The sequence below is a fragment of the Leopardus geoffroyi genome, chromosome C1 (genome assembly GCF_018350155.1).
Source record: "Leopardus geoffroyi isolate Oge1 chromosome C1, O.geoffroyi_Oge1_pat1.0, whole genome shotgun sequence".
Taxonomy (NCBI): Eukaryota; Metazoa; Chordata; class Mammalia; order Carnivora; family Felidae; genus Leopardus; species Leopardus geoffroyi.
The window spans coordinates 64,363,452-64,380,436 of NC_059328.1; the positions used below are offsets into that span (position 1 = coordinate 64,363,452).

At 41.8% G+C, this 16,985-nt stretch overlaps 1 protein-coding gene across 2 annotated transcripts in view; it reads left to right on the forward strand.

Moving 5' to 3' along the window:
• Positions 1-2,848: 2,848 nt before the first annotated feature.
• ST6GALNAC5 (ST6 N-acetylgalactosaminide alpha-2,6-sialyltransferase 5) overlaps positions 2,849-16,985 on the forward strand; it is a 180,320-nt gene continuing 166,183 nt past the window's right edge. Inside the window, exons 1-2 of one of the 2 annotated variants that reach the window (XM_045477902.1) lie at positions 2,849-3,229; positions 4,094-4,410. In XM_045477902.1, the coding sequence (XP_045333858.1) occupies positions 3,215-3,229; positions 4,094-4,410 (332 nt within the window). In that variant the 5' untranslated portion in view covers positions 2,849-3,214. The remainder of the gene's footprint in view (positions 3,230-4,093; positions 4,411-16,985) is intronic. The other variant, XM_045477901.1, reaches the window with a different exon arrangement.

Consider the following 16,985-nt stretch of genomic DNA (forward strand, 5'->3'; position numbering starts at 1 on the left):
ATGTAATTTTCTGCTTTTCATCTGTCTTTGAAATGTTTGAAACACTTGTTTCTGAATTGTGAGGTCACTTAGGAATCATGGCAGGGTGCAGGAGTTTCCAGTAAGTTTCTTCCTCCTTCAGTAGCTTCATGGCGCCTTTGTGGCCAAGCCCTACAGGCTGGTGCCCCCTCTGAGTTTCAGATTTCACCTCCTCCTCCTCACCCCATGACATGTCTTGTAAATTCTCACCTTCAGTTTATCACATAACCTACATTGCAGAACACTCAATTTCTTGCCCTTTCTTTTCCTTTCCTTTCCTTTCCTTTTCTTTCTTTCTTTCTTTCTTTTTTTTCTTCAAAAGTAGGAATCTATTTGATTGGATGTGATGGCACCAGAGGCAAAATGTGGCAAAATTTTAAGTGGTGAGAAATCTATCTTAGTTACCTGGATTCTGAGAAGCAAATTGTGATTCCCCGACTCACTTTGTATTGAACTGGACAAGTTAGATGAACTAAAATAGCTTTATGGCTTGTATTCTTGTCTCCAGGTCAAGCAAGTGTCTGCAAGCACTGCCTATTTTCTTCTTTTTCTGGATATTCAAATGATTAACTGCAAAGTGTGCATGAAGCTACACAAACTTCACCGGTGGGTACCTTGAAAATATCAAACCCCTTAGATCTTAAACAAGCAAGCACTTGGAGGTTGAAAAACAAATCAAGTATTTGTTCCCTAATTAGTTCTTTGTAACATAAAGGTTCATAGCATTTATGTGGGAGTAGACTGAGTTCCTTGGGTCAGCATGTAATCTGTTTGTCCAGGTAACACCAATGTCTGGCACATAGTAGGTGTCCACCAGAGTAGGTGCTGAACATGGTAGGTACTAGATAAATGTATGTTGAATCTCTAGTGCTGCCTTTTATTGCCAACTTGCAGACTTGTCGCACACTTTATATGCATGCACACACACACACACACACACACACACGGTTGTGAGCTCCTAGAGGAGAGGGGATCTGTGTCTTATTCATCCCTGCATTCCCTAATATAGAACCACCACATAGCAGGTGATAATTAAATGATCACTGAATTGAACAGCACAAGGATTTTAACTTCTGTTACTTGTTTCATCTGCCCTTCCCCCACCCCACCTTGTCCATTTTGTTCTCAGGCCAGACTGCCTAAAACCATCACATCAATCTAATCAAGTATTTGAAAGCCAGAGACCTTGAAATTATTTAAATCAAGTTCAGAATTACATTTTTAAATTTACTCTGGCCATCTCATAAGTGGATTTAGCAACTAGCTAACTGCCATCCCAGGAGGAAAAAAAAAAAGCATAAGCCTAATGAATGTGGTCAGACATACCATGTAACAGATGTCCAACGTGCTGCCATGAGCTTAAATCATAAATATGATGGCTCTGTTTGGCATAGCAAAATATATTAGACGTGTTTTATCGGTCACTGGGCAACTTGCTAGATGGGAGGGGAATGATCCTGAAAAATGCAGGAGCTTAGTGTAGCAGCATCTCAGAAGGAGCCCTGGAGAAACACAGATAATCTGTTTGTGATGATTCATCAAGTTGGTCCTTTGTTTCCCTAATTTGAGTGTCAAGTGCACCCATACAATAAAGAATTGCTAAGACCTGATAAGATTCTCCTCTGGCTGCCGCTTTTCCTGCCCTAACAACTGGTACTATTCATGCCTAAAGCACAAATTGAATAAACAGCTTCAAGGCTGGCAATGTTGGACCGTGTTTTGAATTTTTTGCTTTTCCTTAAAAGGCTAAATCCTGCGTGTGTCTTGCCTCCCCCTAAACACATTGCATTGATAGTCACTGTTGTACCAATAATTTTAACTTCCTTAATACTAAGTGTGGAAGGATGCCTCGTAGGTTAAAAATAGCTCCTGTTGTATCATCAGTGGAGCAATGGATTACTGAAGATTAAAAAATGATTGTAATGCCTTTTTTGGCCTTGAGAAAGCTCTTATTGTGCCTATGGTTCAGTTGGCCTGCTGATCATTTCCATCTCAATGTAATCTTTAACATTACACTGCTACAGGTGAGGTGTTAAGTAATACATTAAGACAACTATTCTCACTGATTAATTTCACAGGAAATATGTTTTAATTAAATTAGACATTTAACAAATGCCACTTGTAACTCAATGCAGGAGGGAGAGTGGCCTTACAACAAGCTGTTGACATGAATTTCCCAACATACAACGGTAACTTTTAGAAATTTTTGATTGAAATTCTAAATGTGAAATTATGTACTGTCAGGGCAGTAGACCATTACAAGGAGAGCACCAAAGTCCTTAGGAGTCAAAAAATAAGCAGTAAGCAGTTTTATCTCTAGCAGCTGAAAAGCTTTCCTTAAAATTAAGAAGAATCTACAGGTCCAGTTAATCATGTGACTGTGATGTGCCGACTGTTTCTAACACTTAAAAATCATTTAGACGAACACTAGAAACCTCAAAGTTCTGATAAAAATATAAATTGTAATTTTTAAAACAAGTAATGAGTTAAATAATTTAGATGAAAATTTAAATATAAAGGATGCATGAGAATAATTGGATTTAAAAAGTAAAACTAAAGGAGATATCAGAAAGCCTACAACTGGGCAACTGAAATAATAAATAATTTTTTGGAAAAATTATTTCCTGACAGATTTCCCCATGCTAGGAACACAAATGCAAACGCTATAAATAGGGCCACTGACATTTGCACAGTTGACTTCTTATCAAAATTACAAAACAATTTAGTTTGCAAATTTTCAAATGGCTATCATGTTCAGAATCCAATGGGGTTCTCCTTCGTTTTTACTTGATGACTTCATAAAAGATAAATAAGCCCTCGGACCAATAGGTGGGTACATTGGCACGGTTAACTCTCTCGCCCCAGAAATTCCACTCGGCTGAAAAGATTATTATTTGGGGGCGGGAAAGGGGGAGATGCAGAGGTCTTTAGGACCCAGCAGGCGGCGGCAGGCGGCAGTTGTGTAGATCACTGAGAGACTACGAGGGTCCGGTTCAGTTTTAATTCTGTCTCTAATCTCTGCAACAGCCGCTCTTCCTGGGTCCCGCGGCTCTCCTACCCACTCAGCCGCGGCTGGCAGCCGGGCGAAAATCAGAGCCGCCCGCCCGCCCCCCCATCACCCACCATGGAAACCCTCCAAGAAAAAGTGGCTCCGGACGCGTGTGCCTGAGGATTCCTCACAAAAGAGGTGCCCAAAATGAAGACCCTGATGGTGAGTCATTTGTTGCAACTCCTCTGAGCAGAGGCGGGGACCCCGGGACGCAGCGTCCCCGGGGCGCGCGGGAGAGCTCCAGGGCGCCTACCCCTGCGCCGCGAGGTCGCCTGTTACAAAGGGACAACTTTCCACCTGCTCGGTGCCCCCTTCCGGTTCCCTGGTTCTGCCTGGCTCGGAATCCCAGAGCCGGGATGGGAACTCGGGTTGCCTCGGCTCCTGGATCTCGGGAGAGAGGTCTGGGGCCCCACGGAGAGCTGGAGAAGCGGTGGAGGGGTGGGCGCATGGTTCGGGGGTGGAGGATACCCAAAAGCAACAGCCTGGCAAAAACTAAGAGGGGCGGGGAGGGGGGAAACATTTGCAGACTTTCTTGGTTTTCATGTCGGATTTCAAACTTGCAAGAATCGCCGAGGTAGAGCCCCGCGGGTCCAAGAAGGAGAGGGTGCAAGGGCTAGAGGTTCCAGCAGCGGAGCTGGGGGAGGGGACCCCTCCTCAAAGTGCGAGCCCACCTCTGCCCTCGCGGCCGGCGCGCTTTCCCTCGCGTAACCTGGGCGCCGCGCACCACCTGCCCTCTGCCGAGAGATCTGGGAGGTGGCGTCCGCCGAGAGCAGCCACGCTCGGGAGCATCCCCTGCCGTACGCGAGAGGACGGTGCCTCTCCTGCCCCCGCGGCGCGCGGGGGGCTGGGACCCCGGCCACCTCCTTCCAGCCCCGCAACGCCGCCGTCCCCCCCTCCCCCCCGCCCCCCCCCCCCCCCCCCCCCCCCGCATCGAGCGTCTGACCGCCTCGCGCGTGTCACCGCCGGCGCGCTCCTCCGGGTTCGGCTCTCAGCAGCTCCCCTCTGCTCTCTCCCGCCCGCCCGCAGCGCCATGGTCTGGCTGTGTGTTTAGCGCTCACCACCATGTGCACCAGCTTGTTGCTCGTGTACAGCAGCCTCGGCGGCCAGAAGGAGCGGCCCCCGCAGCAGCAGCAGCAGGCAGGGGCGACCGGCAGCGCGCAGCCGTCGGCGGAGAGCAGCCCCCCCTCGAGACCCCGGATCCCCGCGGCACCGCGGCCGTTGGACGGATACCTCGGCGTGGCGGACCACAAGGTGACAGCTCGCTCACCGGCGCGCGCACCACCCAGCCTGGGGACCCGCACACCTGAGCCTGCCCCCTTTCCCGGGGCTGGGAGGCGCCGTGAGTAGGTGCCTTGAGGAGGCTGGAAGGGGGAGCGGAGCCGCCGGGGTGGGGTGGGAGAGTTCCTTCTCGGAATGAATTCCTGTTTGGAGACGGAGGTAAAGTTTTCCAGGGAATAGGGGTGAGATGAGCGGACCTAAAGCCCAGTATCCTAACAGGAACCGGCCCCGGGGGTGAAACCCACTGAGCCCCAAAACTGCAGCTGCGGGGGTGGGTGCTGGGTTCCTGAAGCGTCGGGTTTGGCAGCCCAGTCGCGCCCTTGCTGGGAGGAGAGCCGGCGATGGCGCGAGTAACAGCCTGAGCGTTGCCCCGCTGGGAACTGGTGGGTGAGTGACAGCCAGTCCTCGGCCGCGGCGGCTCCTGCTCGAAGATTCCCCTCTGATCTCGGCTTCGGATTGCTCTGGGAAGAATTGCCACAGCCTTGGGGAGCGGTCCCAAGGCAGGCGCGGAAGGCTGGAGGCACAAACTCCGCTTCCATTGGCTTGAAACTCATCGTTGAGGGCCTGTTTTTCTCTGCCTTCCGGGAAGCCGTTGCATGGCTTGGCTAATAATTAATAAGATGGATTTTTAAAAATTGAGCCTCCTTTCCCCCAAATAATAAATCTCTGGTTTCAGTGTGAGAAGCCTCTGGGAGAATTCTAATCAGGTTTCCTGATTCTGAAAAGATATTTTAATACAGTTTAAATATATTCCCCATTATTTGGAGCTCCTAATATGTTTTTACTAAAACACAGTTCCACTCTGTATCTGCTCTATAAAGGTTAGAGAGTTTCTTGAAACCACGCAGCTCTTCTGCTTTTTGTATTACTAGATTTTATGGTTATGAGCCAAAGTAATATTTAGCAGGCGGTCCTTTTGCTTGAAAAACAAAGATTGGCCTTACCGTGCATGAAAAAGTCAAACTTTTTTTTAAGTGGCAGTCAAAATATTTCCACTCATTTGTGCAATGCATACAGCCAAAAGGATTTTGGAGGGTCAAAAGGACCCAGGGTTGGGGATCTTTGGATACTTGTGGGAAAAAAAAAAAAAAAAAACATACCATGAAACATGGATGGATGGTTAGATAGGTAGACTGATAGGTATAATGTATAAGAAATGCTAGATATAAAACAGTACTGTTAGGGTGCGGAGATGAGAAAGTTCACTGTCCTGGAAGGTTTAAGGAAATTCTCTCTGAAAAGGTGGAATGTGTACTGGGGAAAATTTGGGGAAGCAGAAAAGAGGAAGGGATTTCATTAGGAAGTGATTTCATTAGGAAGTGATTTGGAGGTGGGGGGAGGAGCAGCTGGGGGTAGAATCCTAAAATCAAAAGTAGAGAGGGTCATTAGTTTTATAATAACAGCTTCAGTTTTCTCTTGGAGATGTTGATTGATTACACCCTTTATATCTGTATGTGCAAAAGCAACCCATAAGGGCTAGAGTTCTAGAAAAGTTTAGACATCTGCTTCTGACTGGATGGATGTGGTGTTTATGTGTAACTGGTATATGATGAATTTATTGAACTTAGTGGATTTTCATGGCTGTTGTTTAGTGAAAATGGCTAGATAGCTCTTGCGAAGCTTTGATTAATGGGGTGTGAAAAGGTAAATTTGCTGAAAGCTTTGATCTGCCTTTGGGAAGGTATTCCTAATACTTTCCCTTCTGTGTTCTCCTGCTGGACAGACACCAGCTAAGAACATTGATAGCATAAGGCAAAATATGATTCCCTCATATTTGTTTTCAAAACAGTGTCTATTTGCACAAATATATTATTGGATTCCATTTTCAATGTTTCAGAGCCTTATTTCATTACAATGAAAACCAGCCCTTTTTGGGAAGGAATGTTGAAACTCCCATATGGGAATTTGACATAATCTGCAATAAAGGGTTTTATAAATTGTAAAGTTGTTATATGAATGATAAATGTGTGTGAAAGTCCTTGGAATTCTTAGCAGAGAATTATAAATGTGACCAGGAAGGTCTCTGCATATAATTAATACCAACGGCATTCTTTCCTAGAAAACCAACGTGTCACCAAATTCCATACTCAAAGGATCAACAGCGTTTACCCTACTCCAAGCAAAAGAACAAATGCAAATCTTAAAATCTATGCCTTCTCTCCAGGCATTATCCCAATTGTCCCACTGAACTAAATATAAACTTCTACTCAAAATGTAATCACTTTACTGTTACTATCTAACTGACTGGAAATTGGGTGAAGTTTCATTTCTGATGGCTATAGGGAGGTATATGTGTAACGTGTGTACATCCTCTCCAAAAGTTGCTGTTTACTTAGGTTTACTTGGGATCTTCCTATAGTCTTGCTTAGGCAGAGGTAGAAATTTGTTAGAATATTGCTAAGATTTTTTTTTCTGATTTACAAAGAATGAAAGATTTTCTATTCTTACTATGTTGCTAGATGATACCCTGATTGCTTTTTTTGTTTTTCCACGCTCATATCAGGCCTTAGAAAAATTATAGGATGTGCCGAATGTAATGACCACCAAGGCATATGCTACTGCATATTGAATCAGAATTCCAACAGACTTTTTATTTGCTGTTGATTTACAGAATCTGGAGAGAGTTACAGATACCATTTAGGAAAATGTTCACATCTCCATGGCTGGAGGTCCCAAAGTCTGATAAATATGTAGTGTTTATGTTCAGTTACATGATGGTATTAACATTATAACTCTAAGATTAAATTCAACAGGTGGTCCTAATCCCCAGCACCTGAATTTCACAAATCACAGCCTGTCTGCAATGATAGTCTTGTCTCATACGGCTGCAGACTAAATTACTGTTGAGATTAAATCACTATGTGCTTTTGTTGAAAGACATGCTGCAAGTCAAGCCAGTGATGAGCAATGTGTGTTGAAGCTTAAAATATCACTTTCCATGGTCATATTCTCTACTTCCTCGTTCGCAAACGATGTGAGCTGAAATTGTAATTCCAGTGTGACTAAGTGAAGGCTACTTGGAGTTTCTTGTGATAATGAAGACATTTCATTTTCTGTTAGATAGATTCTTTCTCTTCATTTCCAACCCTTTTCCCCAGACCTTTTCCCACAAATGTTTCACCAACTCATTTCAATCTTGTTACATGTCTGTCACTGCAGCTACTGTATCTGTATCCTGCCATTACTATGCTGGTCCCCATTTTTGGAAGCTACTGATTTCTAACCAGATCAGCCAGACACAAGCAAAGAAGACAATTTTCATGCATTTGGAAACTTGTATTTAGAACTATAATCACGCTTAAGTGTGCATTTGTGCACATAGACACACACAGATACACACACACACACACACACACACACACACATACACACACACTAAATCAAGCAACCTTCACAGAAAAACTCCAATTTTTCCAGCAGAGTGGAAGGGGGGCATGGAATACATTCTGTTTCCAGCCCGGATCTGGTCCGGGTAGATAAAGTCATTTGCCATCTGGTGGACCCTGTGAAATGAAACTATGAGCTGATTCCCATTTCCAATGGACAGGAGCCCTTATCACAGAAGGCCCACTTGTCACCTGGGCTGCCCTTTTCTAAGATGGCTTATGAAAGAGCAGTGATCAATGGGGTCTGAAGCTGAGCTGCTATCTCCTTGCTTCAGTAGTAGCTCCCAGGAATGGATTTTACACATACTAATAACATGCTTGTCCTTGGTTCTTTCCTTCTTTAAGCACTCAGTTATTCAGACAAAACGAAACTGCTTGGAGGTAGCAGTATGTTTGCTTTTAATTCACGGATGTCCAGTTGGAGTGATAGGACAGGTCAATGCAAGAGTTGAAAAATAATTCAAAACCAGAAAAAAAGGCACATGCCATATAACTTACTTTAGGATTGTGGCATAAGCATTCTTCCTTTAAAAAGCATATAAATTCTCAAATACAAGGTTGTCCCATTTATGAGATTCCGTTTTACAATATTTGAGGCATCCAATCAACGATAGATAATTTGGATCTTAAATTCAAAGTGACCTAAATTTTAGTGCTCAAGTACTACAAAATATAATCTGCCAATGGTGATGAAACCCTGTTATCACAAATTGTCAACCAAAAAGAATTATGAAATGAACTGTTTTTCATGGGTGAGGAGTTGCAGTAATGTGGTTGCCTTTAATAGGAGAAGTGTTCATATAACACTTATTGAAATACATAATCTTCCTTAATTCTGAGAGCCAGAAGTATTTCTCCAGCTTCCCAAGGAGTAATGCCAAGATACTCCCACACCAAAGCCCAGACCACACCTGGTAAATGAGTCTGAGCTGGTTCCCTCTCCATTTCTGGCCATTGTGGTCTCCTTGCTGATCCTTGAATCCTCATTTTGCCTGAGGACTTTTGCACTTGCTGTCCCCTCTCTCTGGACAGCTCTTGCCCAAGATCTTTTACATGGGTGGCTCCTTCTGGTCGTTCAGTCCTCAGATCACATGTCTTCTTGTAGACCATACTGTTTAAATAGCTCAATCCTTAGTAGTCTTCTCTATCATATTAGCCTCTTTTATTTTCCTTATATTAGTTAACAAGGTCGGAAAGAATCTTAAAGTCTCCTTGTCTATTGTTTGTCTCCCCCCCCCCCCCCGCCCTGCCAAGTAGAATCTAAGTGCCGTGATAGATAGCAAAGTATTTGTACATCTTGTTGACCGGTTTAACCCCAGGCCCTAGAATAATACTTGACACTTAATGAACACACAAGTATTTATTAAAGGAAGGAAGAAAGCAGAGTGTTTGGGGAAAGGGGGTTGTGGAGAGGGACAAAGCTACCTCACCATATGTAAAGTCCTTCCTCTATAAGAAACATCAGTGGAGTCCCAAGGACCCAGTATGTGTATCTCATCTTTCCTACTTTGGTTTACCACTGCTACTACTGCTACTACTACTACTACTAATAATAATTATGGGAAGAAAGATGAAGAAATGATTTATAACATAAGAGTCTTTGGAAATGAGATTTGGGAGTTCACATTTTAACAGTCTTCCCTTTCAACTCTTAAGCACATTAAAGTTTGAGAACCATCATTTGAAATGTTTTTAATCACCATATGTAGTTCTGTAGCTAATTTGTTTCTGGGTTTTTGAACGATTCATAGCCCTAAGTAAATATTCATTGAAGGTCTAATAGTTGCAAAATTGGGTATTCTGGAGGAAGAACACGGTGCCTACCATCAAAGAATCTTTGATCTAATTGGAGAGAAAAGACAAGCAAGAAAAGTTAAATAATAAAGCAAGTGCTGAATAACAATATGAAACCAGGAAACAATAAATCAAGGCATTGACACTAAAAAGGAGGCAATTTCTGTGATCTTTCTCATCTATAAAATAATTTAAATACTATTCTTAGTTTAGCAGTTATAAAACTTTCAAACTATAATTTCATTTTTTAGCCCTGTTTTAATATATGTGTGTGTGCTGTCTCTTTCTCTATGTATAATATATGACATGCAATGAATACTTAGTAAACAATTTGGATATCAAAGCAACTTCAGAGTGGATAGATTTTAAATTGAAAATGTTCAATCTGTTTATGGTTTTCCTTTGGCATGGCATAGGGCCGCCTGGATTCTTGAAGAGATCTAACTTTGTTACCCTGTTCAATGGTCTCTGTCACATATGGTGACCATGTTTCCAAACCAAATCTCATGACTCATGGTATGAGAAATTTGTGTTGGCCACCAGACAGAACATTTGCCATCGGATCTGTCCTGGAAACATGACATCTACTACACAGGGGATTTTCCAAAACCCCCAGGGTCAAGTGGCAGTGCAATCGAATTCTTGTCCTACAAATGCCGAGATGAAGGAATATTGAAGATGAGAAAAGACTATGAGAAATTAAAACTCATCATTAATCAACAAATCATTAAAACCTCTTGTATATCTACTATATACTCTTCGAGCTGCAGTGAATGATCGTAACTATAGAAAGACAATGAATGATTATTTCTTAAATAATAATATTAGTCATACATTGTAAACCTGACTCAAGAAAAGAATTCCCATGGGAGTAAATTTATGATTAAATGACTGATTAAAAACTTGAGGGTGGGGATACTTATGAGATGTACTCAGATTCTTCCCCATGAGCTCTTTTAGTCCTAAACTCTTAGTCTAGGCTTAGGGCAAATAAATTTTTATTGCATGCTCTGTTCAATTAGGGTTTCCCAAATAAAAGTCATAGGCATGCATATTCTTTTAGTTTAGACAGCATGTCCATAGGGAAGCCTTCCCTGACTTGTAGCCCAGGTGAAATCTGAGCTGTGTGTTTTGTCTTCACAGTCAGGATCCCATGATAATACTTATTCCAGCTTATTGTTATTTCCTGTCGAAAATTGTCTGCCTTCCCTGCTCTACGATCAGAAAGTCTGGGGCTTTTTTTTCTCTTTTTTTATCATTGTAGTCTCAGCCTTTAATATAATGTCTGGTATATAAAAGGTCTTTAGTAAGTATTTGTTGAATAAATGAGTATATCTATATAAAGATTTTAAATTACTTCTAAAATAAGCCCATCTGAAAATTTTCTAACCATGTGGCATTACTGAAAAGGAATATTACATGTCGTAAATACGAATCTCTCCTGCCACCATTTGTAGTTCTGTAACTACTGCATTTCTATGTACTTGAGCTAATCAGATCTCTTTGAATTTTGAGCTGGAAGGAAACTTGAAAATTACCAGAAGGAATTCACAAGTGCTCGTGTGATTTGCCCACAGTCACCGGTGAGTGGCAGAGCTGGGGCTACAACGTGGGTCTCTGACATGAATGTCATTACCACAAGGAAAATTCAGTGCCAATATATTCTAAGCAGTGACTCAACATTATTTGAACAGAATTTATTAAAAAGAAGAGCCTAGGCCTACCCAGTTATTGGAAAGAAATAAATATTTAAACATCTTATTATTCTGAAATGAATATGAGAATATGCCTCTGGATAGTTCAAAAGAGCTTCCACCAACCACTGGCTTAGCGATGGGTTCTCTAAAGGCTTCATAAAATGCGTGGCACCCATGTAATTGGAACAATTGGCAGATCTGAGTGGGTTTGCGTTTAAAAAGTAAACCAAGCCAAAAAGAGCGCCTTATTATTCGCAGAAAATGTCATGACCAGACCACTCATTTAACTGAATTACCTTCTCCACAGGGGAAGAAAGCATCATCAGGAGACTCAGTTAACCAAGTGTTTGAAGCACTGCCATTCTGCAAGTAACCATTAACTCCTCCTAAGTTCTGAGATGTAATACTTACTCTGAGGTAGAATTACATAAGGCAGATAAGAAACCATTTTACCCATAGTAGGGAAAATTAACCTTGATAGTTGTTATACTTCAGTATGAAAACGAAGCTTTTTTTTTTATTATATTCTCTTTAAATGGCTAAGAAGGTGTCCGTGTAGTATTCCTGGGAACGTCACAGAGTCTGAGAACACTCTGGCAGACTGAAATGTAGAGTTAAACCATTTTTTTAATAAGAAAGCATATTCTGGAAATTAATTGCACATATGGGACCTCTCCACTGACTGAACTGCATTATTGCGTTTCTAATTTACAGATCTGCTCATATTCTTCGCATGCCTCCAATGGTTTCCCATTGCTTAGAGGATCACATTCAGACTCCACAGGAAGGCTCACAAGCCCCAACAGTCTGTCTGGCCTAGTTCTCCAACTTCACTTCCCCCCCCCCCCCCCCCCCGCCCAAGTTGTACACACCCAGGGAACACATCTTGCTGTCTCATGCTTCCCTCCATCATGGAATGCCCTTTCTCCTTTTTTTTTTCAACGTTTATTTATTTTTTTTGGGACAGAGAGAGACAGAACATGAACGGGGGAGGGGCAGAGAGAGAGGGAGACCCAGAATCGGAAACAGGCTCCAGGCTCTGAGCCATCAGCCCAGAGCCCGACGCGGGGCTCGAACTCACGGACCGTGAGATCGTGACCTGGCTGAAGTCGGACGCTTAACCAACTGCGCCACCCAGGCGCCCCTGCCCTTTCTCCTTTTATCTGCCAGGTAGAGAACTAATCATTCATTAAGATCCAGCTCAAGCATCTCCTGCATCTGCTTTCTAAAGTTTTCCCGGATGGAACCTCTGTGGAGAGTAGATCCCACATTTGCTTATGCCAGCCTTGCATTAGTCAGCTAGTCAATCATACGTTAGGCTGGGTACCTACTGTGTATTAGACACATGGGAGGGAATGAGAGGAAGGACCTAATCCTGACCACAGGAAAATCACAGCAGAGGAAATATCACAATTACTGTATATTGGTAAGTGTTAAAATATTCTCTGTATCTTATATATGCCTCTAATCACAATATTGTGATTATATGTCCACATGCATGTTTCCCTGACTACACTGTACCTTTAAAAATTTTTTTTTAATGTTTATTTTTGAGAGAGACAGAGCACAAGTGGGGGAAGGGCATAGAGAGAGGGAGCCACAGAATCTGAAAGAGGCTCCAGGCTCTGAGCTGTCAGCTTAGAACCCTATGCAGGGCTTGAACTCACGAGCTGTGAGATCATGACCTGAGCCGAAGTCGGACACTTAACCGACTGAGCCACCCAAGCACCCCTACATTGTACTTTCTTGACGCCAAAGAATATAATTTAATTCATCCGGGCATGTCCAGAACCAAAAACTGTATCTCATGCATGTCAAAACTAAATAAATCTTTGTTGAAAGTTGATGAGCAGAATCTTGTTGTAACTGTATATAATAGACAGAGATTTGAACAAGAGTGGCTAATAGACTCACTAGTCAAAGGAATGGGCAGAAGTGATAAGTTGGAGGCAAAAGGATTTCACATATGTGGCATACATATCTTTAATTTTTGGTTCCTCTTTAAATACAGAGCAGCATCTGCTAACACTTCAGAGTGGTAGACCAGGTGTTGAGATCTAGAATGCCCATGTTTGGGGACATTGACAGTATGGTATCATGGGAGTCAGGGGGCCATACCCAAGCCTTTTACTTGTTACAGGCTCTTTGGCAAGTTGTGTAACTTCTAGGCCTGAGTTAGTCTGTGGAAGAGGAAGAGTTAAATTAAATTCATTTCCTTATTTATTAATATTGTGTACTTATCATATACTTGGTTTTGTGGGAGAGCCCAGGATGCAACAATGAGTAGATGTGATCCCTGACTCCACAAAACTTAGAGCTATTGAGGGAGGCAGATAAACAGACATGAAATTACCATACAGGTTAGGATATCAGTATTTGCATGCTATAGAGGTTAGATTTTGTCCTGCAAATTTTGAGGAAGTCTTTAAGGGACTTAAATTGGAGGAGTAACTCCACTCAGATGTGTCTTCCAATGGATTACTACCATGGCTTCGGTGTGGCACAGGTCAGAGCAGTTCTGAATGAGAAGAAGAGGGCCAGTTAACAGACTGTTGCTGCAATCTGAGTGAATGATGCTGGGGGCCAGAGGGTAAAGAGACCGTAAGTTCCTGTACAGCCTAAGTTTTTGTGATTGCCCACCCCAGCATGTCAGTGCCGACAGTCTGAATGCAGCTCTTGAACAGCCGGTTAATGGTTCAAGCTTACCTCTCAGTAGTTAGCAAAGAGAGTTGGGGGGTGATCCCAGAGAACACTCCAACTTGGTTTAATTTCCAACCTTGCTGTGTATCTAAATACCATACAGTGACTTGAGCAAAGCAGTGGTGTTATGGTTAAGGATAAAGCAACCTCTTTGTGGAGACGCTATAATGTACACTGGCCACAACAGGAACTAAAGCTCCCACCTGCAGCACAGCCAGTGGGGTGTGGAATAAATGTGTAGCAAGAGACTATTGTTTAACAGTTCTACTGGGGGAGACTTGATTCTAGAATGACCATGTCGAGTTGTTGCATGATGAATCTTACCAGGTATAGATCTGTTGGAAGTATGGGGTAAAGAGTGATTTCTTCCTTCTTTGTGGGAAGAGTTACAGAGTTACAGAGAGAGCCATTGTCGTTCTTATAAATCACTTAAGTTTATTAACAACTTCTACGAAAACTCAAATTTCTATGTCATTTGCATCAGAAGGAAATTGGCCATAAGTTAATGTAAAATTTGTTGAGAGGGAGTCTGGTTCCTAAATCAAAAGCCTTTGGTTGGGAGCAAATTATCTATCTATCTATCTGTCTGTCTTCTATCATCTATCTATCTATATATCCACATATGTCTGAAAGAACTCTTTTTATGGGGCCCATATATGGGGTGACTTGGCAGTGTCTCACCTACCAGGCTGTTGTCAGGGATTTCCAAGCTGTCTGTCATTACCCATTACCCATAGTGTTTCCACTCTATATTGTAAATTATAAAGCCGGTTCATTTCATTTTTACTTCGCTAGTTTAAGTTTTGAATAATCAAAGTGCAGGAAGTGGTAACATTCTTCCTGTACTCCAGAACAGGGAAAAGAGAAGGAGGATTGTAGGAATTTGTGTGTATTCACTATCAATGCCCCAGCCAGACTGAATGAAGCTTTGCTTTGATGCTCTAGTCATCAGTAATCCCTTGAAAAATTATGCCCATTATTTTTATTAACAACTCTGTGTGGTTTGGGCTCAGTTTGAAAGGTGATGAGTTGATCTGGGAAAAGCTTCCTCTGCTTCATCCTCTGCATCATCCTCTGCATCATTTCCTCGTGTTGGAAAAGAAAAGGGAGAAGAGAGCCAGAGTGCTGGTTCTGAAAAACAAACTTTTTTGTTTGTTTACAATGCACAGTTTGTTTGTAACAATGCACAGTTGTAAATGCATTTATATTCATTGGCTTCTCAAAGTGGCAAAAAGTAAAAGGAAAATAAAAATTATTTATAAACCTGCCACCAAAATATAACTATTATTAATAATTTAATGTATTTCCTTACAGATTTTTTAATGCATATCAGATGATAACAGATGTGCGTATATATGACATTTTAATGTAATTCCTTCCCATTTTTTTATTGTTTCCTGTTGGGTATGTGGGGTCTATGTCTGTATTGTTTTAGCAATAAGATGTTATCAGTGGTATACAGGAGGGCATGAACTATATATACCGTTAGGTGCTTACCTTGTTTAGTAGCTTAAAACCAAAATATATTCCAATTAGAGTTAGAATAGTCAGAAAATACATCTTGATAATTGTGCTAAATTTTCCACTTATTAATCCTGAAAGTGTATACATCCCTCTTCTAGCTTAACATCTCCATTCTTCCCCTCTTGTTTACAGTCCTCCAGCGCTTTTAAATTGTGACGATGCCTCCTTCCCTACCTTTCATCTCCCGCCTGTTTGCTCAGCTACAGAATGTGTTCCAGAATTTTTAAGTTTTATGAATCATTCCCGGTAGTCCCTTAATCCTTCCGGTCACTTTTCCCTAAATTTCCTCTAACCCGTCCACAGTTCTTTCGGTGGCCATAGCCTGTGGCAAACTCATATCGGCTTCCAGGACACAGAAATGATGGCTATCTTCATGGTAACTGGGTGGTTTCTGTTCAGATATATGTCTCCTGTTAGGCTTTACTTTCAGAGCTTCAGTCTGTGACTTAATTCTCTGTCCGTGTGTCGTGCAGACCTAATTCCTTGTCCATATACAGTGCAGGTTTACTTTGACATAACTGTATTTCCTAAAAAAGAAATTTTACAGCACAAATAATTATAATTATCACCTTTTCTTAGTGAGCATGTTTTTCTGTATTTTTCATCCTTTAGTTTTTACAAAATTCCTGTATCTTATTTTTAATCCTTCCGGTCATTTTTCTCTCAATTCCCTCCAACCTATCAACAGCTATTTTGGTGGAACAGCCTGTGGCCACCTTATTGAATTTGGTGCCTGTTCTTCTTGACTGTGTTTTGTACTCAAAGATGTCTCTGAGCTACTCTTTATTTCTTACATTTTTCAAGTATGTGCTAGCTGTTATTTCTTGATTTTGGCATAAATTCAGCTCTCCTGTTATTCTTCCAGTCCACAGGTGGAATAATTCTGTCATTAGAGACATCAGGACCTGCCTCTACTCTGACGGCCAACTGGCAGGAGATATATTTTATACATCTTGGTTGGTGGTTTCTCAAGTCTGAGAACATGAGATCTTTGCCAACAAGCCCTTTATCAAACCAGTCCTTGGTTTTTCTGCCTGAGTTGTCTCCTCTCTCCTCTAGATTAAGGCACTGAATCCTTCCCATCCATTTTTAAAAACATTTTTATTGTGGTGACATATGTATATCCTAAAATTTGACATTTTAACCATTTATAGCTATACAATTCAGTGGCATTAACTACATTCACAGTGTGGTCTGCCATCAACACTACCTATTTCGAAAACTTTCATCACTCCAAACAGATTCAGTAACGATTAAGCAATAACTTTCCCATTTTTCCTTCTTCCAGCCCTGGGTAATGTTCATTCTATTTTCTATCATTAAGAATTTAGGAAAATTCTAGATATTTCATGTAAGTGGAATAATTCAATACGTGTCATTTTATGTCAGCCTTATTTCATTTAGAATAATGTTTTCAAGTTCACCCATGTTGTAGCATGCATCAGAACTTTGTTCCTTTTAATACAAATCAAAACTACTATGAGATACTACCTCACACCTGTCAGAATGGGTAAAATTAGCAACACAGGAAACAACAGA